Source organism: Plectropomus leopardus, chromosome 18 (genome assembly GCF_026936395.1).
Source record: "Plectropomus leopardus strain MGB_pleo_1.0 chromosome 18, ASM2693639v1, whole genome shotgun sequence".
Classification (NCBI taxonomy): Eukaryota; Metazoa; Chordata; class Actinopteri; order Perciformes; family Serranidae; genus Plectropomus; species Plectropomus leopardus.
In genome coordinates this window covers 11,939,075-11,966,645 of record NC_142193.1, presented here as the reverse complement: position 1 = coordinate 11,966,645, position 27,571 = coordinate 11,939,075, and the positions used below count along the sequence as shown (strand labels likewise).

At 39.6% G+C, this 27,571-nt stretch overlaps 1 protein-coding gene across 2 annotated transcripts; it reads left to right on the top strand.

Moving 5' to 3' along the window:
- Positions 1-1,214: 1,214 nt before the first annotated feature.
- aclya (ATP citrate lyase a) lies at positions 1,215-27,398 on the top strand. Of its 2 annotated transcripts, none has more exons than XM_042504698.2 (28): positions 1,215-1,366; positions 4,172-4,351; positions 7,099-7,221; positions 10,257-10,319; positions 10,466-10,656; positions 13,229-13,308; positions 13,890-14,020; positions 16,511-16,629; positions 17,355-17,491; positions 17,581-17,642; positions 17,737-17,854; positions 17,960-18,114; positions 18,996-19,089; positions 20,571-20,712; positions 20,871-21,039; positions 21,127-21,231; positions 21,317-21,513; positions 21,591-21,672; positions 21,762-21,872; positions 21,995-22,122; positions 22,236-22,329; positions 23,327-23,481; positions 23,569-23,719; positions 23,809-23,952; positions 24,141-24,254; positions 24,348-24,430; positions 25,650-25,726; positions 25,828-27,398. In XM_042504698.2, exons 2-28 carry the CDS (start codon positions 4,193-4,195, stop codon positions 25,920-25,922), a joined length of 3,279 nt encoding a protein of 1,092 aa, XP_042360632.1. In that variant the 5' UTR covers positions 1,215-1,366; positions 4,172-4,192; the 3' UTR covers positions 25,923-27,398. The 2 variants fall into 2 exon arrangements, with proteins under 2 accessions (XP_042360632.1, XP_042360633.1); XM_042504699.2 differs by having other exon boundaries at positions 1,248-1,371.
- Positions 27,399-27,571: the final 173 nt, after the last annotated feature.

The window sequence follows — 27,571 nt, the reverse complement described above, 5'->3', positions numbered from 1 at the left end:
ACAGCTCACCTCAAAGTGCAGGATGATCCATGCAGGACTGGATGTGCTGGTTTTGTGCAAGATGAAGTGATTTCCTCATTGGTTGGTGTGTAGATAAAGAACAATGTCAACCAATCAACACCAGCCCTGAATGGTGTATGAGTGTGAGCTTTGTTAAGAAAGTAATGATGCCTTCAGGTGCTTCCCGGAATATTATGGGTTGATTTTGTCCAATTGTCTTACATGAGGTTTGTGGAAAACTCAAGTGCTTTTGATCAGTTATAATTACATAGAACCAGTAGTGAAAGAAGTATTTCTTTATTTGTTTATAAAAAGCCTTATTAAGTAAAAATAGCAATAACAAACAAAAAAAACCCTGTTGCTGGTAAAACTACTGCATTCAAATGCTGCTTGCGTGTAGGTAATACAAAAGTAAGTAGAAGTATGCAGTGCAAACTAATGGTTGCTGAGTGTTATGTTAACTTAAAAAACAGGAGCTTCAGTAATAATCATTTAAGTAGCATGTAGTTGTTGTAGTTGGTAAAGGTTGAGCTAATTCAAAATATTTTGCATACTGTTACTGTCAGTCTACAACAATGCATCATACTGTATAAAGCCCATCATATTTTTGGTATATATAATTTTAATTTGTAATGTAGGCATAGCTATCAAATAAATGTAATGGAGACAGGGGCAAATCACATGACTTGGACTTGTGTCAGACTCTAGCCTCAAATTTAATGACTTTAGACTCAACTTGACAAAATCAAAAAAGACTTGCAACTCGACTTGGACTTACACCAATGACTCATGACTTTACTTTGACTTGAGCCTTTATGCTTAAAAAAAAAACTTGACACCGTTCCCCCAGGTCAAACATTTTAAAAGTATGTTATTTAAAAACTGTGCCACACATAAATTTGTTCTTTATTTCCTAAATCAACTAACAATAACACTATTTATGTCCAGCAAGTCGACATTTAATTCCCCAGATCCACTTTGTAGGTACCAATCTGACAACATCTATTTATATCTATATCTATATATATCTATATAGATAGATAGATAGATAGATAGATAGATAGATAGATAGAATAATTTAATAATTTCTTGTCTGTCTGTTTGTGCGCTTCTAGCCGCGTGATTCCAGTATTTCCCAGCGTCCCTGAAGGCAGCGATAAAACACGGTTTGGAATGAACCAATCAGAATCCAGGAAACATCAGCCAAGCCTATCGGCAGATGGGCGATGGAGACAAAACTCCCAGGAAGCTCTCCGGCACCTCTGGTATCCACAGACGGCGTGAGGGAAGCAACACTGCCGAGAAAACATACTCTCACAACCTCTACTTACTCCCAAAACCGCCAGAGGAAACAAAAAAAACCAAGGTAAAGTACGTATTGTTTTTAAAATGGGCATTTATTCTTTTAATCCTTCCCTTTACTCTGTCTATTTCTGTCTTTGTGATGAATAAAAGTAAAACAACTTGAACTGCTCAGTCAACCAACCTTAACTTACATGATGATGGTTATCAAGAAGTTTGAGTAATGACTGTAAGTTTTCCCAGGAATTATAACTAAAAGATATGCTGCTGCCTGACCGGTTTGTAAATGAATGAAACAGTGAATCTATGACCTTTGACAAGTAAGGCAGGTTTTTACCTCATGACTCAGCAGGTAAGTTAAAAATGAACATGAAGATAAAACTTTTTTTTTTTCTCAGTGTGTTTGATTTGTGCACCCACACTGCTATGCATCATCCCCTGTTTGTTTTTTTTAAATGTAATTGTGTGTCATTTGAACTGTTGTTATTGCTGATGTAAAGCAGCGATGTTTAACACCTGACAGGTCAGTAGTACAGAGAAAATGGATGATGTATGGGACCTGGATGAGCTTTGGATAAACCATGTTGGCCTGGCCTGGGACCAGCGCTGTGGCAATGATCAATAGTGAGAAGGGACTATGACAGTCCTATTAATCCATTTAAGAAATGGCTGCCAGGGGCTGCAGAGCAGAGCAGGGAGTCCTCTTTGAGCAGACATTGGGGCTTTCAGCCTAATGAACCACACAGAAGAAACACATTTTGTAGGTAATCCCGTCAAGGTTACATGATACACAGCTTTGATTTAGGAGAGATGGTGATTAGTGAAAGCCTTTGTATATTATATACTTCATAAGCCAAATTTTCCAATACCAATGCACATTTGGTTTGAGGGATAAAATTTGCCTTGCAGGGAGCAGCTGGTCCAGTGTGCATAACAGCTGGTGTTGCATCAAAAATCATGCCAAAATACAATGCATCAAAATATAGATATTTGCAAAAGCAAAACAAAAACCCTAATAACATTTATATTTGACTTTAATGTCAGATCAATTGATAATTGCACTGCAGTAAGTTTAAGTGAGGGGGGGGGTTTGCCTTCTCCAATAATAAAATCGATTGCGTTTTCAGTCCACGAGATACAGATTTTTTGCTGCAATAAAAATAATGAGCATGACTGAAAACAGGTGTTAACAAAGTTTTCCCTTACTTTTCAGTTGAAAAAAGGTAATAAATCACAATATAATACAATATATGTTATTGCAATACCCAGCATAATGCAAAACTATTAAAATCACAATTAGATTTTATCGTGACCTAAGTATTGCAAACATCATTTCCTATCAAGCTGCTATATTTCAGGATGGATTTAATGTAGAAATGTCAAAAGGGAAGTGCAAACATCAGGGATGGCTTCAGTGACGTCGCCAAATTTTTGCCGTTGATGTGGTTCAAAAATACGTCATTCATTTTCCTGTTTTTCCTGATCTGGGTCTACTCTGACAAAAAAAGATTCCATGTTATGTTTCTCTCCTAGAAAGATAAAGACACTTCTGTACGGTAAAAAGACAGCACCAGGAAACGCCACCAAGAAAATATCTGTTTATCAGATTTGGATTTATATGACTGTTTATATGGGAGTTCTCGTTGGTGGAGTGCACCTTCACACAGCTTTGGTCCGATGCCAGTATTTTCTATGTTAGTGCTTCCTCGTAGGAAGAAATTATTGGATATGACTTTTGTTTTAATATTCAAATTCTGATGCCCTGTTGTAGTTTAGTGTGTTTTATCCAGGCATCACACAGATAGCAATAATGATATCACAAACCGTATAAACAAAATCAGCAGTCTATGTATTGAGTGGTGACTGAAAAGGCTCAGGCAGAAGCAGAAGCTTATATATGCCTTTCTACATTTTTATCAATTAAAGCAGCCCTCCAAACTAAAAAAATAAATGATTCAGGCGTGTAACACTCAAAAGTAGCTTTCTAATCATTCTTATGAAAACCAAAAATGAATGCGTGCGCTGCGTGTGTTGGTCCTGCTGGAGATGACCTCATTGAGTGAAGCTTGTGGCCAAAGTGTAAAGGTCAAAACTCCTCCCTTTTGCAATAAAATTTATGAATGCTATTACAATTTAGTGGATTTCCTACTTAACCTCCGGCATATTCTGACGCTCACTCACAGAATGCATGCATGGAGAATGCATCCAAAAAAAAAAAAAAAATCAATGTCTTGTTTATGCTGTTTTCCAGTGCTGCCAATAACTGGTCAAATCAGATCCACCTGTCACTGACTGAATGATTTTTCCCTGCAGGCGTAGGCTGGTTGCGAGAGTCTAGTTACAACACTCTGTGCACTCTCTGCTGCAGGAACCTGATTGTTCAAGTGGCAAATAAGAGCTCATTAGTGTGCAGGTCAAACAAACTGAGGCTAATTGTGCTGGATTTAGCTTCTCTGTCTGTGTCTTGCTGGGTTCGGCACACTAAAAAAATCTGACTGTGCAAAAGGACAGACGGCCTGAATCTGCAGTTTGTATGTAATCTAATTTTCCAGTAGTCTCTCTTAATTCGGTGCAGTTAAAATGCATTATGTCCGGCAGTTCTTTTTCAATTTAATTACAAATTGCAATGTTGTTATTGTCTCTTCTGACAATAGAGGACATCTAACAACATTTTTTGTTTTTCTCATTTGTAAAGGAGTTCTTGCATGATTTTAGAAAGCTGTAAAAACACTGTAAATTCTTGTGCTCACTCTCTGTCCTGTCTTTTTTTTTTTGTATTCATCCATCCCTCCACATCTCTATATCTGCTCTGTATTCATCCATCTCACTGCTCATCTGTATATCTCACAATCCCTCACTCTCCACTCAGACCAGTCCATCCTAAACAGTCATGTCGGCCAAAGCCATCTCCGAGCAGACAGGGAAGGAGTTCCTCTACAAGCACATCTGCACATCGGCAGCCATCCAGAACAGATTCCGCTATGCCAATGTGACTGCCGAGACCAACTTTGACCGGCTGGTGCAGGAGCACCCGTGGCTGCTCACAGAGGTGAGGCAGAAGATTGTTTTTTGTTTGTTTGGTTTTTTTTTTTTAATTTGATGAATGCATTTTTCAGTACATATACATACAAACATTTCAGCAGACACACTCCATCCTCCCCAGACGCCTACAAAGTAAATAAATTAGAAAGAAAAATAAATAAATAAAGAATAAAATATATATATATATATATATATATATATATATATGTGTGTATATTAATATTGATAATAGTTAACACACACACACACACATATACACACATATATATATATATATTTATGTACAAATCTAAATGAATATAAGGGTTATAATTTGAACCACTCAGTAGTTTACCAAGTACAAAAGGATATACACATATAAACATGCATACATATGTGCACACATAAATAAGCACTGCAGCAAACTCACATGTAAATATATGTACACATCCACATATCTTAATGTAAATATTTAAATATTTACAGAGAGATATGTATATCTTTTTTTGCTCATCAGCACTGCCACATACTGTAAATAAGGCAATTACTCTTTTTTTAACACATCATCTATTCCTATGAGGTAGAAGATTTTGTGACAGAACTGTATACATCTAATTGTGTGAGGATTTCCTTTTTTGTCCTGAGCGAACAGTCACTTTGTTACATCACAAATTTATAGCCCATAACAGCCTGACGTGCAGTCCTCCTTTAGCTTGTGGAAAATGATCTCCTCTTTATGGAGACAATTACTTAGGCTGGCAGCAGAGTGCTCTCTTGGCGCTTATTAGCTGACGTCTCAGAGAGCAGAGTGATACTGCAGCTCGGTCACAGTCTTGGTGGAAATGAGGTGTAAATACTAAAGACACCCGAGCAGGAAAATGCTCTTTTTCTCTCTTATTCTTAATTGGTAAACACAGAAAGTATCACTGGCTCTGTCGACGCGGCAGTCGGTTCACTTCAGAGTTCAGTGAGGATTTCTTGAGCTCTCCAGGTACAGAAAAGTCACATCGCCCTGCCTTCAGATCAACCCTCACTACTCTTCATAGCGAAGCACTCGCAGATAGACGATCTGTAATAGAAGTTAATTGAATTAAGCCGTGACTCATCTGGCAGGATAAGATGACATTCCCCCCCATGTCTCCCCCCCAGCTGAAGGATTTTATCTGGAAGGTATGAGGAGGATGTGGAGAGCAGATACATGGAGATATGTGCTGCGGCAGAATTGATTAGGAAATTGCATTAACTTTCACCCTCGGCCCTCTCCTTCTTTGCTCACTGGCGAGCACCCAGATACTAATGGCTCCACTGTCATAAGTCATTCTCTTTATCTGGCTGGCAAGCGAGAGGCAGAGGACTCAGCTGGTGGGGGTGGGATGTAATTTTGCTTTTGCGTCAGAAGGAGAGATTCCTACCTAAATAATGTTTACGTCAGTATTCAGGTGACAAATTTTATCTGGATTTACCTTATAGACCCAGATATCCCTCTATAATACCATCATTAAATAAGTAAATATCAGATTCACTTATTTGAAATGAAGTCAAACAGAATGGACAAAGATCATCCATCAAGTTTTATTTTATTAAAAACTTTAAAATGCATTTATAAAACACATTTCCTTGCTGGATTTCAGATTTGTGATTTATTTATGTGGATCCCCATTAGCCACTACCAGGGTAGCACCTACTCTTCCTGGGGTCCACACAGGATTGACATTGAAATTGATACATGTCTGTTGGATCTAGGGCTGCAACTATTGATCCATCCCCATTCATTTGCCTTTTTTTTTTTTTTTTTTTTTTTTTTATTGATCGCTAAATAAATTACTCTGTAAGTTGTCTAAAAACCAGTTAAAAAAAAGAAAAGTTGAAAACTTCAAACTGTTAGTTTTGTCTGGACAGGAATCCAAAACCCCAAAATACTCACTTTACTTAATTGGAAAACTAACTGAAAAACACTAACAGTAAGAGATAAGAATCAGGAACTGGTTTTGAATTGTCCAATTCATTGGAAAATATGCCTCCAACCTCCTCTAATCCTTTTATTGATGCTGGCATACTTTTCTGACAGTTGCACATTGCAAAACTTGCAAAGATGTCGGACTCAAGCATCTATGCTTCTGGAAACTTGCAACAAGGAGTCACTATTGTTTTCTTTGACTAAGAAAACCTTAAAGAAAACAAACATTGTACAATTTTTTTAATTCCTTCCACACTATGTCCAGAAAAATGATAAAACAGGGTCTTGATGCTTCCCACACACAGAAAATTGATTAGTAATAAGGAAATTAATGAAGCACTGGACCCATAAGCAGTATAGATATCACATAAGATCTTATCCCATTCACATTAAAGAAGTAGCACCTTCTGATTTTTTTGTGTGTCTGACTTTATTATGTAATCAGTTTTGGGTTGTGTGATGACTAATTGTTTCAGTTTGAAATCTAAAGAAAACTAATCAAGAGTCTAATCAACGGTCTCTGTGAAATGTCATTAAGAGTTTGACATTTTAATGAGTGTTTAAATAAATGACCATGTTCAGCTATCATCGAATAAATATTCTGTCATGTTGTTAATGCAGCAGAGCAGCTTGAGAAATGGCATTTATGAAAACACGTTCAGCTTCATTTTTCTTTCAGTTTTACTGCCTTGAAATATGTAACATGAAATGCACTGTGGACTGCTTATCCTTTTGAAGATAACACATCAGTTTTAAGGCTCAGTGTAGGTACCCGTTGGTCCCGCTAAAATCAACCATTATTTATCTTTTTCCTCCAGAGGCTGGTGGTGAAGCCAGACCAGCTGATCAAGAGGCGAGGGAAGCTTGGCCTGGTCGGCGTCAACCTGGACCTGAACGGCGTCAGAGAATGGATGAAGCCACGCCTCATGAAAGAAGCAACAGTACGTCATCCACCCCCTCCTTCTCTGCTGTTTCACAGCTGATTGCTTGTAGCCAGTCTTCTGTCTGAGAGTGTGCACTTTGCTGAACACCCCTTCAATCAATATTATCCAAGAGCTTCATTCAGACCCCCCTCCTGCTGCCCTTTCCTTAACCCTCCCCTTCCCTGTTTTGCATGGATGCATTTGGTTTAGGTTTTTTTTTTTGCCTGATGTATGTTTGCCTAAACAGCTGCCTTATTGCTGAGATATTCAGTATCAGTCCACTGGTAGTGAACCAGTCCAGTCAGCTGAAGTGCTGGTGAATAAACAGACAGTCCATCTATCCAGTCAGCATAACCACAGCACAAAAGATCCATCACTGTTCCACTGAGACACCGCTTTGCCTCATAAACCAAGACACAAGTTATGGAGGGACTAGGATGGTTCATAAAACACTGGAGAGTGTCAGTGTGTGTGTGTATGTGTGTGTGTTGCGGCACTGAGATTGCGTAGATGTATCTCTTCACAGATGAGATGCTGAGATGGAAGTGTCAGCTGCTGCTTGTGGCAGTTAATAAAAAGGAATGAAGCTCTATGAAGCTCTTTTGTGGACAGTTGGGACAGTGTTTCAGCTGGTTTTGATATTAATTGTATATATGTGTGTGTGTGTATATACAGTATATGCAAACAAATATATGGTCGTAGTCCATTCTTATACATATTTGTACCTGTCAGAATGACCTACGCCCGTATTTATACTGGTAATAGTCCATTGTGAAAGATATTTTTACAAATTTATTGCGAGGTAACTGAAAATTTATTGCAATGTCTGTGAACACAACACAGGCAGAACTCTCCATGAGTTTTTTTTTCATCAGCAGCAGTTTTTCACGTGCAGGGTGGATAATTGATCTTTCAATCCATTCAGAGCGATAAGATCAGATGGATAGATGAGAGGAGCAGCTGTTGCGAGTGAATGCAGACCTGTAGACCCCGCAGAATGAATGGTTTCACTTTCAAGGTGCCAGACATTCTGCTGCTCCGTCTGTGCCCAGAGTATGCTCTACACTCCAAGAGGGTGAAGCCCTGAATAACTGAATGGTATATTTTGCGCTCCTAATGAACAGTTCAGCTCCACAAATAGAAAATGTATTTTTGGTGGCAGATGTTTTAATCAAGAACAAGATGGCGATGGCCGAAATGACAAATTCGGTAGTATATGGTTTTGACATAGTTTTACTGTTGTTGAACTTTTACTTCTTTCACCAAGGTTTTCCTACACTTCTGGATTCTTTGTAAGTTTGCAGACATGTGAAAAAGACAAAATTTCCTTCACGAATTTTAAGTATCATAGGATGAGTGACTGATATAAAAATAATCATTTTGTGGGTGTAGTATTTCTTTTAAAATGTGTAATGTGCATTAAAATAGACATAATCTTCAATCTAATGTAACCATCTTGGTCTTATGATAGGAAACAAGCTGTATTTCATAATGTTAATTTAGCATATTGCCACTTACATATAAGTATCTTGTCTGATTATTACTGCTAGTCTGCTCCTTGTTTTGTGAGCTTGCCTGACATATTATTTTAGACAAATCAGAACAAATCAGATTAGATACTGGTAGCTTTGAATAACTTCATTTAGCAACCCCATTTTTACACTCAACGTATCTTTTTCACTTCCTTTGTTTTCAGAAGTTGTTCTCTGCTCTTCTATGCTGCAGTTACCCACAGTGCTTCACTTTATTAAATGTCTGTATTTTGTGTTTTGTGTAATCATGTCACTATAAGTGGTTTAAATTTAATCATTCATACACAAATTTCATTCACAATGTGAATGGCTTTTCTTTTTCTCTCACTGTGAGGTGATAATGGAGGTGTCACTTCATTTATCTGAATTGGTCTGAGCCCCTCGGGGGGATTTCAGTCACATTCTTTTTTTCCTTCCCCTCATCAGACAGCCTTTTTATAAACGCACTTCAAAATGGCAACTCCTTTTTTTATGATTTTGTTCTGTTCTCTGCGGCTGGCTGCTCTCAGCCGGTCCCTGGTTACTTTGTGCCTGTTGGCCTTTGAAAGAGGAGCGATGACAGCCTCAGCAAATGAGCTGGGGCTGTGTTAGTGGGCCTTTGCCTACAGTAAAACATGACATTTCCTTTATCCTTTTCCTCAACCTGTCTCCTTCTTTCTTTTAAAATGTCAATTCATTTTTGGGGACTGATTAATTAAAGGGTAACTTCGGATTTTTTAACCTGGACCCTATTGTCCATGTTTTTTTGGTGACTAATGGGAACGACACTTTCAGAAATTGGCTGATCGTATTGACTGAGATAGTTTCTGCCAGCAGCTGTGAAACGAGCTGCAATGTAACCACTAAAGGCAATTGTGCACCCTCATTGTTTGCCCCTAAAAGTACTTGGTATTGTCACTGACAAAAGCATTTATTCCAACCAAACAGAGTTGGTTGCTGTTGGATCAGTGCAAATATAAAACAAGATGGTTTTGTGAGTTTTATTTTGTTTCTGTCAATCTGAATGAGGTGTGCTTTCCAATGATAAAATTACTGTTTATTCAAATGGAGTCTGGTGGCTTTGGCGATGGTATATTCACAGCTGTTTCTTGTTAAACAAAAAAGATCTTTAACAAAAAGGTTTATTTGTAGAGATCCTTTTCATAATGTTGTCAGGCACTTATAATAACAATCTGAGTCTGTCAGTGACAAAAACAAGTACTTTTAGTGGACGTACATTAACAGTGCTAACATGCCCAAAATGATAACATCACAGCCTGTTTTGTGGCTGCCAGCTGCGGCTCCCTCTTACTCAGTACTTGACTTAAAAATATGTTTTTCCTATTAGTCAGGTAGACACAAAGGCATGGGGAATAGATTACAAGTTTAAAAATAACAGTGTTACTTTAATATGGAAACACCTACAATCTGAAGACAAGTCAGGTGCTGAGCCAATACCAACACATTGTTTCGCTTTCGTTTTTTCTTAATCTTCTAAACATTTCATCTCCTTTAGAGTATTATTTTGTTGATCATCTACAGGTGGGAAAAGCCAAGGGTGTTCTCAAGAACTTCCTCATCGAGCCGTTTGTCCCCCATAAGCAGGTAAAGCTCTTATCACACATCTACCATCTCCATTTTTAGATGCATGTATTACTACTTCTACCAGACTCTGTAGCAGCAGTGATGATGCAAAATGGCAAAGTAAGATTTATCTATTGACGTCTTTGTTTTAACGGTCCATTGTTCAGGAGGAAGAGTTCTACGTGTGCATCTACGCAACCCGGGAGGGCGACTACGTGCTGTTTCACCATGAGGGAGGGGTCGATGTGGGAGATGTGGATGCCAAGGCCAAGAAGCTGCTGATTGGAGTGGATGAAAAAATCAGTCAGGACTCTGTGATGAAAGAGCTGCTGACTCACGTCCCCAATGACAAGAAACTGTGAGTTGGAGTAGTGTACATGCAAAACTTCAGCTTTGTGTCAGTGATAGAGCCTAAAAAATTACTAGGACTGGACAAATCCAGACACTCCAAGAGTATGAGAACGTGAAAAAATGTGGAGGAATTACATTTAAAAGCCTTTATTATAGTGGCAAAATCATTAAAAAAGCCAACATGTTTCAAACAAACACCAGTCTTCAGTAACAGTAAAAGGTATTTTATTTTTTAATACCCAAGTGAAAACTCTCTAAGAACGAAAGCACTCAAACACTTCAGATGTGCTTCAGCCTTAGACAACAGAAATCTGCAGACTAACAATGATTTTGCTTTCCCTCTCAGTTCGTCATGACTTATGACTTTAATTATGAATAGCCCAGTCCATTTTATCACTGCCGACAGATTACGGTAGCTCCATACTTAACTGCTAAAAATACCCAAAAAAGACAAAACAGTGGCATTTTTCATGATAAAATTAAACATCTGTCCAATGAAGGAAAACAAAAGCGTCACACAAATACAAGTAAAAGAAAGCACTTTGATATTGGCAGTTAATTTGTGGGGAGCAAGAGGAGATGGATGGAGGGTTTTCATTAGACAAATGACAAAGTCTCCTCTGCCTCGCCTCTCTTCGATCAGCCTCCACCCCCAGCCTTTTTTACACACAGCCACATTCACAGCACGTACGTTTATTTTGATGGGTACAATACAGTCGCTCGCTCCCTCCAAACCCTCCCATCCATCTCTCTAGCAGTCCTCTCGTGACGGCAGATCCAGGCCTGACCCACTGTCTTGGCTGACATTGAAGAAGCTGCCCCAGAAATCTCTCTGCCAACCCCAGCTGGCCTCCTCACCCCGTACTTTCTCCTCCTCACACTCGCTTTTAAAAACAAAAGCAGCACTCAGCCAGTCTTCCCACCCTCCCATCAGAAGCTGAGTCACTCAGGGGTTCGGTCACAGTTTCCCCCACAGGCCAGTCGGAGCCCTGACAACAGGCTGACGTGGTTACAAAGGCGCTGAGCTGCCTACACAACTGACAGGCAGGAGAGCAAAACGCTGCCTTCCCCTGCCTCCTTCTCCATCATCCCCCACTCCTCACTGCCCTGTTTTGACAAGTGAAGGAGGGAGTAAATTAGATTATTCTTTCTCTGCAGCAGGGCTAATTTACAGGTGGACTGTTTCCTGTCCAGCTCAGCCTTAACAATCTGTCAGTGATATTGCCTGTAGTTTGTCATGGTTTGAATTATGTGGAAATATTGAGATATAAACATAATACAATAATATAATAATGTATGATGGATAAATAAACAGCCATCTGCTGTACAGAGTAGGAGTACTGCATAGCCCAGTATCAAAGAATTAAGAATAAAATGATTTCAACTTTACTCTTGTTGTTGTTCCAAGGGAGATCTGGTCTGCAGATCAGAAAATGTAAAAGCAATGTAAAAATATACACGTAAGGATTATTAATAAATACCATACAGTTTTTTTGTCTACCTTTGGGTTTAATAATAAAAAAATATATTTTTAACAAATATACTGCCATAAATAAAAAAAAAGACTAACTCCAATGCAAACTATAAAAACAATGAATGTGTTTAAGAGTTTTGCTTTGCAATATTGTGAAGGTTTAGCGATATAGACGATAATTAAATGTGCATTCGGTTAACTAATATTTTCCTTTTTCTTCTACTTAAAGGTATACTATGCAAGATTGTCGTTTATTGTTTGTAAACTCACTCACTAGCTCAAGAAAGTAAAAGCCAACCTCAGATTCACTCTCATTTGGTGTTTTGCCTAACTATATATGTTTTTTTCCGCACTGTATCACTTGGATTCCTGCTGCTTACGGTCTGACACCTGGTCGCCACCTGTTTATAAATCCCCAACCTCATCGAAGCGCTGTGGGGGCACACGCCCAAAAACATCCCAAACACAGAAAATAAGGAGAAAAAACAGACAGAGGGCAGAGTCTCTGCAGAAAAATACACAGCCACACACTGAGTGTGGGTCACAAGTGATGATTCAGAGGGATTACTTCTGTAGAAGTCTTCTGTGTGAGGTTTTTAGGGAAATCCTGTGTAAAGTTTCTTAAAACTTACAGCCATCCTTCACATTTAGGGCTTCAACTATTTTTTTATTGTCAATTAGTCTACCTGTTATCTTCTCAATTAATCAATTGTTTGGTCCACAAAATCTCAGAAAATAGTAAAAATGCCTGTTACAATTTCCCAGAGCCCAAGATGACATCTTCAAATTACTTTTTTTTGTATGACCAGCATTGTTAAAACACAAAGATGTTCCATTTACAATGATATAAAACAGAGAAAGGCAGAAAAAAATCACATCCAAAAAGCTAGTACCAGCAAACCGGTCACTTATCAAAGTAGTCAGATTCATTTTCAGTGGCTGATACATGGTATCATCATATCTGTGTTATTAACATAAGATCAATATTTAATTTTTAAATATGGTTATCATCAATATTGCAACACCTCTACTCCTTATGTTGTAACATAATTAAGCAGACATCCACAGTGATAAGTTTAATGTTTTGAACGTCGTCTCTCTGCAGAGTTCTGGCCAGCTTCATTGTCGGGCTCTTCAACCTGTATGAGGACCTGTTCTTTACATACCTGGAGATCAATCCACTGGGTAGGTTGCTTATTTTTTCTTGTTTGTTTATTTGTTTTTCCCTCAGTACATTGATGTGTTACATCTGAACAAGCAGTCATGATGGCATATGCATTTTATTCCAACACAGATTCATAAATATGTTATCAGATTATGAAATTATAAAGCGGACATCAAAAGGAAATTGGAGATGAAAACATCAATGCATAATAAAAGATCATCTTAAAGCCAAGAGGCAGGAGTTTATTCTGCCACATTTTTAACACTAAGGGAGGAAACCATTCAATAATTCATGCACTTCCTGTTTGATGAAGGCAGCGTGTATTTAGAATAGAGTAATTGGGCACCAGTATGTGCCCTCTGGCAGCTGTTTCTGTGGATTTAGCAGAGGCTGCTGAGACCAGCTCCCTGCTTTGATTTCATACCACCTCCTCCCCATCTTCACTTCCTGTCAACCTCCTGCAGGGACAGCAGGAAGGTTGTGGTCACTTGTAAGTTAGAGCATGCTCCTCCCAGGATAACATCATGAAACTCAGTGGGTGGGTGTTTGAAAACTTGTTGGAGTATAGATTTCAACACAGTTTTTTCTCCTCGTCTTTCAGTGGTAACAAAAGATGGAGTTTACGTGCTGGACATGGCAGCCAAGATCGATGCCACGGCCGACTACGTCTGCAAGGCCAAGTGGGGCGACGTGGAGTTCCCTCCACCTTTTGGCAGGGAGGCCTATCCTGAGGTGAGGGCGGACTAGAGAGACAGAGCGAGCATCAGATTTCAACCTGTTAGCATTAACATAGTTGGTGTTGTTCTCCAAAGAGGGAAAAAAAGCTAGGCAATATCACAACATGGCAACATCTATTTTTTGTTAAAAAATTGACCAAATTCTTCTTCTTAAACTAGTCATGATGGGAATCCAGGCCGTGGAATCTTAACTTGCTGTGTGAAAAACACAAAATCCCTAAACCGTCCAGAAATGGCAGATATTTCCCAATTTGGTTGGTTGAAGCAAATAGATTATCATAATATGTTCATTGTCTCCCATGTGTTTCACTCAGTGCGATCCAGCATTTGATGTGGATAATCAAATCTTTTGATTGGACGAAAAACCCTTTGACAAACTTTTCTTCCTTCAGTTTTAGTTATCGGAGTGGCACTAAAAAAAAGTCTTAAATCTAACTTGCCTTAAGCTGTAGGAATCCTGATAGCAGCCCCTGTCACAGCTGCCCCATGTGGAATTAATAAGGGAGGGCAGCAACAACACACCGCTGTTAATCAGCCTTTATGACTCATTCGGGAGAGGTATGGAGACGGGGAGGGATCCTCAAGTAAAGGTCGTCTGGGTGGAGATCTGTGCAAAAAGACTCAATATATTGACGTCATGTCCTAATGTAATAAGGAACTGTTTGTTTTTTTTATAAGAGGAGCAAAATGGAGAAGGCAAATAATTCTTAATCACTAGGAAGAAAAATAAAGTTTTTTATTTGGCATCATGGAGGGACATTCAAATGGTCATGTTTTGTATTTATTTTGAATATCTACTGAACCCCAAAACCCACAAGTGGGTGTCAAAGGCATGTTTTCTTTAGAAATCTCCAAAATCACATTATTTGTTTTAGCCAGAAACTGTGAGATATAGTCACTAATTGTGAAGGGAGCATCATGCATTTTCCTCCAGTCACTCAGTGAGGCTCAAGGAAAAATGCTTGTACATAGGTCCAATCCTACGCCAAAGTTCCTTAACTAACATTTTGGTAACTAATAGTTCGGATTGTGGCGCTACAGCAACCGTCTAAACTTTAAAGTTTTTAAATTTATAACAAATCATTGGCACATGCTATCACTTTGCAGCTTTCACCAAAATGTGGCCTCAGTTGAGTAGAAATTTTCACGTGCTTGGGCATTCAGGAGTTCTGAAGTCCATTTTTTTCTCTGCTCAAAAACTGTAAAACAAATTAATCTCCTTCCACATTTTTCGCTCAATTCACACCAAAGTTGCTGCACAGCATCTTCAGACTGTGCTCCACAAACGATCCAGTCAGATTTTTTAAATATAAGAATTTGAGCCCACAATGCATACAAATATTTTACTGTAAACAGTACTGTGAACAGTTACTGCAAATTCTTGTAAATAAATCTCCAATGTTCATGAAAAAAGGCCAAATTTTGACATCAAGGTTGACATAATCTCAAAACTGAATTTTTGACAAGACTTGAAATTATATTCTCATTTAAACTATTTTAATCAGTGGAAACAAAGAGCATAGTTAGTATAATCCTTTTGAAAAAAACTGACACCTTAATGTTGTCTAGATGGAGCACAAAATATAGAATTTTGTCTCTTTTGTTAACCGAATTTTTGACACTAGTATGAAATCGGTCTTTACATGCAACCCTGCTGATTGCCTAATTCATTGTGTTAGGCCAGTCTATGGTTTCTCACTTGGCTGGCAGCTTAAAAAGATCATGACTCAACCCTTGATGTCGCAGGTTGTGAGTTTGAGTGAAGCAGAAGAAACATGCTATTGCCTGCTAAGGCAATATGCTGTGTGGATGAGACACATGATTTCTATGATATTTTTTAATTTAAGAAGTTTTGAATAGTTATGGTCAAGGCAGTTCTGCTAACGGACCCTCCTGTATTTCTCATTTCTTTTCCTCTTTCTATTTCTTCCACCTCGAAATGCCAGACTTCTGATTTTTAGAAACTATTAAACTACTAAACTAACTGTCTTTTCAAACCCCTCAGTATTTACTATTGAGGAATGTAATTTGAATCACCTGCATGATAGAGCTCAGTAATATGTATACAGCACTTTATTTTCTATTTTTGGCTGATGCATGTAGGAGCTTGTTTGAGGCAGACTGTCTGTGTAGCAGACGGGCTGCTCTAATTGGGCTGCTGTGACTCAAGAGTGGAGATGAGAGACAGCGGGTGTCTTTGATTGGGAGCTTTTTTACTCTCAGTCACCAGCTGTGGCCCTGACTGTCACAAACAACCAATGAAGCACATCACATCCGCTCTCACTCTTAAAATTGCTACAATATTTCCAATTAATAGCTCTTAAAAGTCAATGCAAGAACAGGAAATGAATTGCGGCCAAATGGAGAGGTGCTTGTGCAAGTCCTGCTCTGATTAAGGCTGTGATCACACACACAAACTCTGTACTTATATAGCATTCATAACTGATCTCTCACCTCTTTATTAACATTTTCTTTAACCTTGCAGGAGGCCTATATTGCCGACCTTGATGCTAAGAGTGGTGCCAGCCTCAAACTAACCCTGCTTAACCCCCGAGGCAGGATCTGGACCATGGTGGCCGGAGGAGGTGCCTCAGTGGTGTACAGGTACACCCGGTCCCAGTGCCAGTTTACATTAACTAAAGCCTGATTAAATAAGACAACACTGTCCATTTCTCTGAATAATCCTACTGGATGTTTTCTTCTGACTGTTTAAGTTGTCCCCTGACTTTATCCTCATTACATTGATTACACTGCGCATAAATGGGTTTAGCATTAGGAGTTTATGCCAGTGGTGCAGGAGTGAGACTGATGGTGCAGCAGCTCAGACTCTGCCCGTTCAGCTGCAGCGAAATTCAATTTTAAGATGTTAATATTTTAGTGGGAGTCTGGAGGAATGAGCAGCGTCACTTTACCGTCTGTCGCAGGTGTAAAGCGTGACGTGCAGATACATCAGCCGTGACTAATTATTCCCTCTGTGCACTGTTAAGTCCTTGTTTCTGTTTACAGTGCAATAATAATTCATAACAAACAGGAAAAGTGCATTTCTGTTTAAGTTAAATCTGAAGTTGAGTGCTCAAGTTAAAGGAACAGTTTTCCCTACAATCAAAAGTACATATTTTTCCTCTTACCTGTAGTGCAATTAATAATTTTAGATTGTTTTGGTGTGCGCAGGGGAGTGTTGGAGATATCAACCACTAGGTAACTTTACAGCTAAGCAGAGGAGGACACCATTAATGTTTACATCTCAAGCTGTCACCGGCATGAGCCTCTCATCTATGTATCTCTGATTCTGTGTGGGAGACCAATGTAACTCCGTCTCTTTCTTTCAGTGACACTATCTGCGACCTGGGTGGCGTCAACGAGCTTGCCAATTATGGGGAATATTCAGGAGCACCAAGTGAACAGCAGACCTACGACTACGCTAAGACCATCCTGTCTCTGATGACCAGAGAGAAGCACCCTGATGGTAGGAAAAAGGCTCTGATGAAACGTTCTGTGTGTAATCAAAATGGTCTTTTTCTTCTTCTAAAATGATGTTTACATCGTGTTTTCCAGGAAAGGTTTTGATCATTGGAGGGAGCATTGCAAACTTCACAAATGTTGCAGCCACATTTAAGGTACAGTATCAGTTGCTTTTTGATTATTTGGTAGCTTTTCATAGCATTTTCTCAGTACCACGGTATTCACTGAGCACATCGTTGTCTTTGCTAGGGGATTGTTCGAGCCATCAGAGACTACCAGGTGCCACTGAAGGAGCATGAGGTGACCATTTTTGTCCGCCGTGGTGGCCCCAACTACCAGGAAGGTCTCAGAGTGATGGGAGAAGTTGGTGTGTTGTACCTTCGTACTTTACACTGATTTATACTTCTTGAGTACATTTTTATCTGAAATCACTGATTCTCACACTTAATTTGCATCTGCCTGCTCTTCTCAGGAAAGACCACCGGGATCCCCATCCACGTCTTTGGCACAGAAACACACATGACTGCCATTGTCGGCATGGCACTGGGCCACCGGCCAATCCCCAACGAGCCTCCTGTTGCTGCCCACACTGCCAATTTCCTCCTCAACTCCAGCGGCAGCAAATCGGTATGACACATACTGACTCCACTGAGACAAATAGGCTGTCGTGATGTTGTGTCCGCTCACTGTGCAGCGACTTAATATCATCAGCTTCACCAGTAGTGTGCTGCATTTTAGTGGCAGAGTGAACAGAGGACTCACATGCCACAGCCTCTGTTTCTGTTACTGTCTTGTCCTTTTAGTGAACCAGATTATCAGAAGCCCAATGGCTCTTTTGTGTAAGAGCATTGTTTGGCATTGTGGACTGCTCCCACTCAGCTAGTTGTGAGACCGCGGTCTGTAACGCACTGCGACTGCCCCGAGGCATCCATTAAGATTGTGTTGTGCGTAGGCTTTCAGGAAAGTGAGTGTGTGTGAGCCCACACGTGTGCACACACATGCATGTATTTGCCTGTTTGCTTCAAATCTAGAGGTAGACACGATGGATGATGGAAAAACTACAAAGAGAAAATAAATACTATATGTGAAGGTTAATGAAACACAGCAAGTAACACTTACTTGGCAATATTTATTTCATGAACAAAAGCATGCATTTTTATGAAAGTTTGACCAGATTTTGTAAATGCTTCTGTATTTGTAGAATTGGGTAAACGTTTCCACTCGAAGGCTGAAATGAAGTCAGCAATCCTTCACAAAGCTCTACTTGTTTAGCCGATGGCCTGAAAAATCAAAACACACTGTTTAGCTTTCTGAGGTGACGTCTCAGAAAATAAGCTTGACCCTGCTCTATTATCAAGTTTCTAAAACATAAAGGACCACTGTTTTGCCAGCTTTTAATGTTTAATCAGATCAGTTCTCAGCAGAGCTGTCCTTATTAGCACACACAATTTTTAAAATGTGCATAGCAGAATAAAAAAATGATGAATCTTTTATTTTGTCATTTTCAGACCCCAGCATCCAGCAGAACTGCTTCTTTCTCTGAAAACAGAGCCAGAGTTGAGGGCTCACCAGCCAAGAAGGCCAAAGCTGGAGCTCCCATTGGTGAGGAAGCGCACACACACACACGCACACACACACACACACACACACACACACACACACACACACACCACATACACACCACCATTGCACAGGGAAATATTTGCACTGTGAATGCTGGGGCTTTGATGTGTTTTCATGCATGGGTCCACCGCAGCAGGTTGGGGAAAGCCTCGTGATCATGCACGGTTGAGTTTAGGTATTACAGCTCCCCCCTCGGACAGCAGGGGGTCTCTGCAATCCAAACTCACTGAAATGGAAGTTCAGTGCACTGAATTTTGACTGGACACATACATGCCTAACCCAATACATGTTTAAGATGGATTGGGTTAATATTTATTGTTTGTTATTATTCAATAAAAAATCAGTAGTCAACAATAACAGACTCTTAAATGAAACATTTAATCTGTCTTCTTCATTAATGAAGCAGACAGATGACCAAAAGGTGTAACTGACCTGTTAATCCTCATGTCTGCAGTGTTATTGTTTATCTTTTAACTTCATTCAGTGTCAGTTCTGTTCATGTGCCCCTGTTACTTTTTGGGTGTGTGAAATACTAATTGAATAAACTTTATGGAAACCAAAAAAAATATAATCATAGTATAGAGGTTTTTATGTATATACATTCACAAGACATAAAAGAAGAAATAGCATACATGTTTGGGACAAACTTGGTATTTCACCAGGGAGACAATGCCATTTTTCCTGCGTCACACACAGAGTTATGTTTGCCTGATGCTTGTTTTTATCAGCTCACATTGGGTCGTCTCGTCCCTTTTTGGATAAGTTAGTTAAACCAAAACTTAAAAAGTTAAAAAGTAACCTAATCTTTGCCTGAACCCCAAGAATCAACCTACAAGAGACCTTAAACTGAACTCTAAATGGAGGTGATTTTAAAAAAATGTTTTTATGATCATCATTTTACTAAAATACAATTAGATTTTTCCTCCTAACATCAGTTGTTTCACATGATATTACCTGACTACTGATAAATTCTCAAACTGACCATCATTACATTATACTGATAAATATGTAGAGCTAATTAGAGCTTAAGTGTACTGACATTTAGCTGGACTAAATTATGTCCAACAACAAAAATCAGATTCTGGGGGGGGGGGTCTATAATCTGACATCAGTGTATTATCTTGTGCCAGTAGATGCCCAAACAGGCTTGTATGTTCTGAATGCCTTCATACGTGATGTACATCAAATAAACTGATCTCATATTGTATGTCTGTCCATTATTCAATCTAGCTCGCCTAATGTTCCGAGCTTTAGAAATAAAAGTAGCCCATACTTTTACACACAGTCCAACATCTCATTTTCATCAAACCAAAATGATTCAGGATTTTTGTTCTGCATTCTCACAAAGTTGGGCACAGGTTATTGTATAAACCTGCACTCATGGGCTGAGACAGTCAGTCAGACAGTTTTTGTGACCTGGTATTCAGATTCGATCTGTAACAGCGTTCCTTTTCCTTTAGCCAAGGCAACTACCCTCTTCAGCAAACACACCAAGTCCATAGTATGGGGTATGCAGACTCGGGCAGTACAGGGTATGCTGGACTTTGACTATGTCTGCTCCAGAGACGAGCCATCTGTCGCTGCCATGGTCTATCCATTCACGTAAGTTTGCTGTGTCCTTCCTTCTTACTTTGTGTTCACATTGTTCTGCTGTCAGATTAATAGCTCTTAATTGTACATTTATTGGATTAAAAAATCTTTAAAGTAAACAGCGTCCTTTGACTGTGTGACAAATACTTCTCTGTTTGGCTGCCTTTCAGTGGAGACCACAAACAGAAGTACTACTGGGGCCATAAAGAGATCCTCATCCCTGTGTATAAGAACATGAGTGACGCCATGAAGAAGCACCCAGATGTGGATGTGCTCATCAACTTTGCCTCTTTGCGCTCGGCTTTTGATAGCACCATGGAGACCATGCAGTACCCACAGGTAAATGCACCATCATCCTGAACCATCTGCAAGGTGCGCAACATCTGAGAAACACAAAGTCAAGCATTTCTGTTCATTTGCTTTCAGATTCACACAATTGCCATCATTGCCGAGGGAATCCCTGAGGCCCACACCAGGAAGATCATTAAGGCTGCAGATGAAAAGGGTGTTACAATCATTGGACCAGCAACAGTTAGTCTTTTTATAAGATTCATCCCAGTTTCACTCTGCTTTCTTTTATCTGAGCAAACCAGCAAACCTCTGTGTTTTTGTCCAGGTTGGAGGAATCAAGCCAGGCTGCTTTAAGATCGGGAACACAGGTGGCATGTTAGATAACATCCTGGCCTCTAAGCTCTATCGTCCAGGCAGTGTGGCCTATGTGTCCCGCTCAGGCGGCATGTCCAATGAGCTCAACAACATAATCTCCCGCACTACTGATGGTGTTTTTGAAGGTGTGGCCATTGGCGGGGACAGGTATGTAACTGTCTTTTGGTCTGCACTGTTTAAGCATGTTGGTGTGAACTGCTGTGTAATTTTGTCATCTTCCGCAGATACCCTGGCTCAGTGTTTACTGACCACGTGCTGCGTTACCAAGACACTCCAGGAGTAAAGATGATTGTTGTACTGGGAGAGGTGAGGAATAAATCTACACACAGTGGTGACTGCAGCTTTTAAAGAGTTTTTGATTCATGAAATCCTGATTGTGTGTCTGTCGTCTACAGATTGGAGGCACAGAGGAGTACAAGATCTGCCAGGCTATCAAACAGGGCAGGATATCAAAGCCAGTGGTGTGCTGGTGTATCGGCACCTGTGCTACCATGTTCTCCTCAGAGGTGAGAGGGCCGGAGTAGAGCCTGGTGCATTTCAGGAACCATCAGGCAGAAGCATGATGACAGATTCAGTTCATAGCTGACTAATTTTAATTACATTGTTGCAACGTTATCGTTCCCCTCAGGTTCAGTTCGGCCATGCAGGAGCCTGTGCTAACCAGGCCTCTGAGACAGCAGTAGCTAAGAACAAAGCTCTGAAGGAGGCTGGTGCCTTCGTCCCCAAGAGCTTTGATGAGCTGGGAGAGATTATTAGGTCAGTACACATTGTTATATTCATCCCTTCACTTTATGATCACATAAATATTATGTATGACAACATTTTTTGCATTATTTTATAACGATCCCTGCCTTTTTTTATTCGTGCAGTTCTGTTTATGACGACCTTGTTGCCAAAGGAGTTATCCAGCCAGCCGAAGAGATGCCTCCTCCCACTGTGCCAATGGATTACTCTTGGGCACGAGTGAGTATGCAACCAAGATCGCATTAATGTATAAATCAGGAGGTGCTGGAGCACAGACAGGCTGCTGATCCAGTGGGTCGGGGGGAGGAAAAGAGTCACTAAATATCAAAACCACAGTGCATGCTGCATAGACAACACCATGCTGTTACTGTGCTGAAACTAAACAAGAATGACATAAACAAAGCAATGTGCAGCGCACTGATAGCAAATATTGTTGCGTCTTCTGACATGACAATATCACACTACTATGAGTCTGGTAAACACTTAATCACCACAGAGAATTTTAATAATAACTCATTTCACTGCACAGCACAAACACTCACTCGCTGTGGGGCTTACAGTAATAAGCTATGTCAAAATTTTACTTGCACATGTCATGCCCACAACAATGGGACTTCCAAGTTTTCATCAGCTATTTTACCATATCACAGTGCAAATGTCCACTTGTATGACTTAAAATAATTTAATCATATGTTGCAATGCCCCATTCATTGGCCTGATGCATTCATCGCCATCATCCTCATCACCTTCCTGATCAACGGTCAACACTGCACAGCAAAGAATAGTAATAAAAAAATATGTGCTTACCTTTTCTGTTTATTGTCCAAAACACTCAAAAAAACCCATAGAGCAAAACAGAGTCGGTGAGCAGTACCCAATGCTGCACAAACCTCAAATGCTAAGTGACTAAAGTATTTCTTGTTCTCTCTTTAAAAAAAAAAACAGATTTAAAATGCATCCAAAATTAGCATGCAAGCAATTTACAAGTGACTTCAATAAAAATGACATAACAGAAAGCATTAAATATTACACAAAATTGATTTACAGATTTAGTAAGCGACGAAGCAGGTACCGGATCTGCGCAAATAGGTACTGGAACACATGAACACGTGAGGAAAGAACAGATCATATTGTTTTAGATTGAAACAGATGGATCTCAGCATTTACATGCAGGGTAAACTTTCCTTTTCTCATCCTGTGTGTGTTTGCCCTGCAGGAGCTGGGTCTGATCCGTAAGCCTGCTTCTTTCATGACCAGCATCTGTGACGAGAGGGGTCAGGAGCTCATCTACGCAGGCATGCCCATCACTGAGGTCTTCAAGTCCGAAATAGGCCTGGGAGGAACTCTGGGGCTTCTCTGGTTCCAGAGGAGGTCGGCTATTTAATCATGTGATTAAAAATCTGAAAAATTCTTGCTGCACATAATAACTATTGTTGTTTTCCCTCTTTGTGTGCGCAGGCTGCCGAGATATGCCTGCCAGTTCATCGAGATGTGCCTCATGGTGACTGCTGATCATGGCCCTGCTGTTTCCGGTGCCCACAACACAATCGTCTGTGCTCGAGCTGGCAAAGATCTCATCTCCAGTCTCACCTCCGGCCTTCTAACCATCGTGAGGCGTTTAAGACTCCTGTGATTCATGTACTTAATTTTCAGAGCTGCTTAAAGTCCACCATGAACATGCCTTTTGTCACTCTTTAGGGTGATCGCTTTGGAGGTGCTCTGGATGCCGCAGCAAAGCAGTTCAGCAAGGCATTTGACAGCGGCATGCTGCCCATGGAGTTTGTCAACAAGATGAAGAAGGATGGCAAGCTGATCATGGGCATTGGACACAGAGTCAAGTCAGTGAGTAACACGGCTCTTTAGCATGTGTGTTCCAGTGTGCACATCAGCAGAGTGATCTTTAAATCGAGGAACAGAGCTGTACGACACTGCCAAATCATGTTCAAGGACAAGAACAAGAGGTAAAGGAAAAACAGATTGGTTGGAAAAGAACAATTTTTAATGAAAGGGAATTTTCTGTGCTTTCTCAGATTAACAACCCAGACATGCGAGTCCAGATCTTGAAGGACTTTGTGAAGCAGCACTTCCCGTCCAGCCAGCTGCTGGACTACGCTCTGGATGTAGAGAAGATCACCACATCCAAGGTGAGATTTATCACTTCTTCTTGTCAGTCACAGCCTTTTCTAAACAGTGTCACACTTTTTAAATGACACAATGTGTTGATTTTGTTCTGTTAGAAACCAAACTTGATCCTGAATGTGGATGGCTTCATTGGTGTGGCATTTGTGGACCTGCTCAGGACTTGTGGTGGTTTTACACGGTGAGCCAATAAATACGACCATATACTATACGTCCATCCGTATAATGTCTTTATACAGTTTACACCTCATTGCCCTTTACTGTATTTAAAACAAATTAAAGAAATAAGTATTAAAGTTGCATTTCTGCATTGAAGTCATATGGCAGGAGAATGGAGATTCAAGGCTTTTTAACAGCTCAGATTGTTAGTTTCATGCTTCTATCACATAGAGTCATTTAAAGACAAATGTTTGTCATGTATTTATATAAATCAAAAAGGTGGGATGAAATGCTGGATCTACACGGAATACAGTATTTGACCATACTAAAAAATACCATTTAATTAAAGGGCATGTCATCTAAATCAAAAATACATATTTTTCCTCTTGACTGTAGTGCTGTTTGTAAATCTAGATTTTGTTTCGGTGTGAGTTGCTGAGTGTTGGAGATATCAGCTGTAGAGATGTCTGTCTTCTCTCCATTATAATGGCAGTAGATGGCACTCAGTTTATGGTATATATTTGAAAAACTCAACAGCAAATTTCTTTCCAGAAATCATGACCCGGTAACTCAAGATAATCCATAGAGCTTGTTGTGAGCATTTTCAAGCAGGAATTATTTTCTTTCTACTTAACTACACCCGCCAACTGTATCAACGCACAGAGGGAAGCTACTTATGGATGAGAGACTTGTGCTCGTGACAGCGTGAGATGTAAATGTTAATGGCAGCTGAGCTGTAACGTAAGGTAGCTCTGTGGTGAGCTACAAGCAGATGCACGCTTCCTTCTGCGTGATGATTCAGTTGGTGGGTGTAGTTTGTTCGAAAGAAAATAGTTCCTACATTAAAACTGCTCACAGCAAGGTCTGTGTATTATTTTGAATAACCCGACTAACACTTGACATCTAGTTCATCGTGTTGTAGAGAAGGCAGTTATCTCTACGGCATATATCTTCAGCACTCTGTCACTCACAACAAAACAATCCAGTTTAATAAAAAGCACTTCAGGTAAGAGTTAAAAAAATATTTATTTTTGATTTTGGGGTGAACTATCCCTTTAATGCCCAAATTGCACTGAATAATAATAGTAATAATAGTAACAGAAAAAGTGTCAGCATGTGAAGTGTCACTTCACAAATCTTCAATATGTTTAAGTCTAGTCACAAAATGATTAGTATAATATCTAGATTGTGTGCAGCCATCTTTTAAGTTCATCAGCTCTCATCCATCATGCCCACCACAGGGATGAAGCGGATGAGTTTGTGGAAATTGGAGCTTTGAATGGCATCTTTGTCCTGGGACGCAGTATGGGATTTATTGGTGAGTCATTTCTGTGTGCAGACAATCAGCTACAGTAACATCTGCTAAATGAAAACATAAAAACATTTTCCAATCAATCCTCTCTGTTTGTATCTCCTTAGGACACTACCTGGACCAGAAGAGGCTGAAGCAAGGTCTGTATCGCCACCCCTGGGATGACATCTCCTATGTGCTCCCAGAACACATGTCCATGTAATCAGAGGGACTAAACCAGAGAGGTCGGCTTCTGTCCCCTCAACCCAGCCGTCGGTTCCCCACACATCCCGTGACCTGTCCCCTTCAAGCAGTGGCGTGATATAGGGAAGATGTTACTATTAATATAGCTGTAAATTGCAAAATGTTTAAAGGAAGAGTATGTTTTTAGTTTTGGAAACCTGTCAGTGCTGCAGTTCTGTGAATATTACTTAAACCTGATAAACTGTGAAGCTCCAGTAAAGACAAAGTCACAGTCTGACAAGGGAGTAAAGTGAATTATTCAACGACTGACCGCCACATACTGTTATTTACCCCGAGTATATATCATTGTTGTATTAACCTAGCATGTGTCACAGATTACTGAGTGTCCGTGCAGCTCTCGTCATTGTGCCACTTGAGACTCATGAGCTTGCCACCAGGTGTGAACATGTAGTGCAATAATGTCTAAAATATGAGAACATACTGTAGATCAGAGCTTTATTTATCTTAAGGTGTGTTAGTAGTAAAAAATTAAATGGTACAAGAATTTAATGGTTTTATTTAATGTCTTTTGACACAGTGGCAAAAGTGAAACATCAGTCAGCTTACTGTGGCAAACGGGGCCATTTTATTAGTCTGTACCCAGGAAATATTCTCTCTCTCAACTACATAAATACATGGGAGTATTCTTCTCAAAGTTTTTAAATGGGAGTGAAGTCATAAGAAGAACAATTATGCTTTTATTCTCCCAAGTTATTTCACTGGATAAGGGCATTTTTGCTATAAACCCCAGGATGCAGTTATAGTGCCATCTTCGATAAGAAATTAGCCTGAAAGGATTACATATTCACTATTTTTGAAAGTCTTGATATTGGTAACAAAAATGCACTAATCCCATTAAAATAAGACAAATTGCTATAAGAGTATTTGTGTGTTTGCACTATAAGATAAACAATTTCAGCAGCTAAATCCCATCATTTCATTTATAGCGTCACATATAATTTAACGATTAATAAGTCAGCTCTTATTTTTTTAATTTTAAGTTTAATTTTCTCCTGATGTGAGATTTTTAAAGGTTATTCCATGCTGTTCCATCTGTAACTCACTGACTTTTTTTATTTGAATGAAACCAATTAATGTGACAGACAGTGTACAAGACTCACCGTTTGACACCTTTTCAGAGAAACTTCATAATCATTAGACTCTGTGTGCAGAGCAAAACTTCAATTCTCTTTGAAAGGAAAGAAAATAACACATTCCCCCATAATTTATGAGGTCCATAAGAAAAAGTGTGTCAGCCATCATGTCTTTTCCGTGAATGTTACAAAACTAGGAAAAAATTCTGTGGACAACAGGAAACCTCACCAGTGTCGTTGCCATGTTTGTGTTTATAACTGTCTCAATGTGAACTGAACGTGCCTCTATACTGATTTGTTGTTTGTTGACAACTGTGTAATTGAGTAAAATAAAATGCAATTAATGTAATGTACTAATACAATGTGAGTGCGTGTGCAGCATTCTGTTTTAAATATGTAGTAAACTTCTGGCCAGATTAAGAAAGTGCACATTGTGTCTAGGTTGGGTCATGCACTTTGACATCATTTTATTTCCCTTTTGAGCTCTACAACTTTGAACACCCTATATCTCTTTAAATTCACTTCAGCTGCTTTA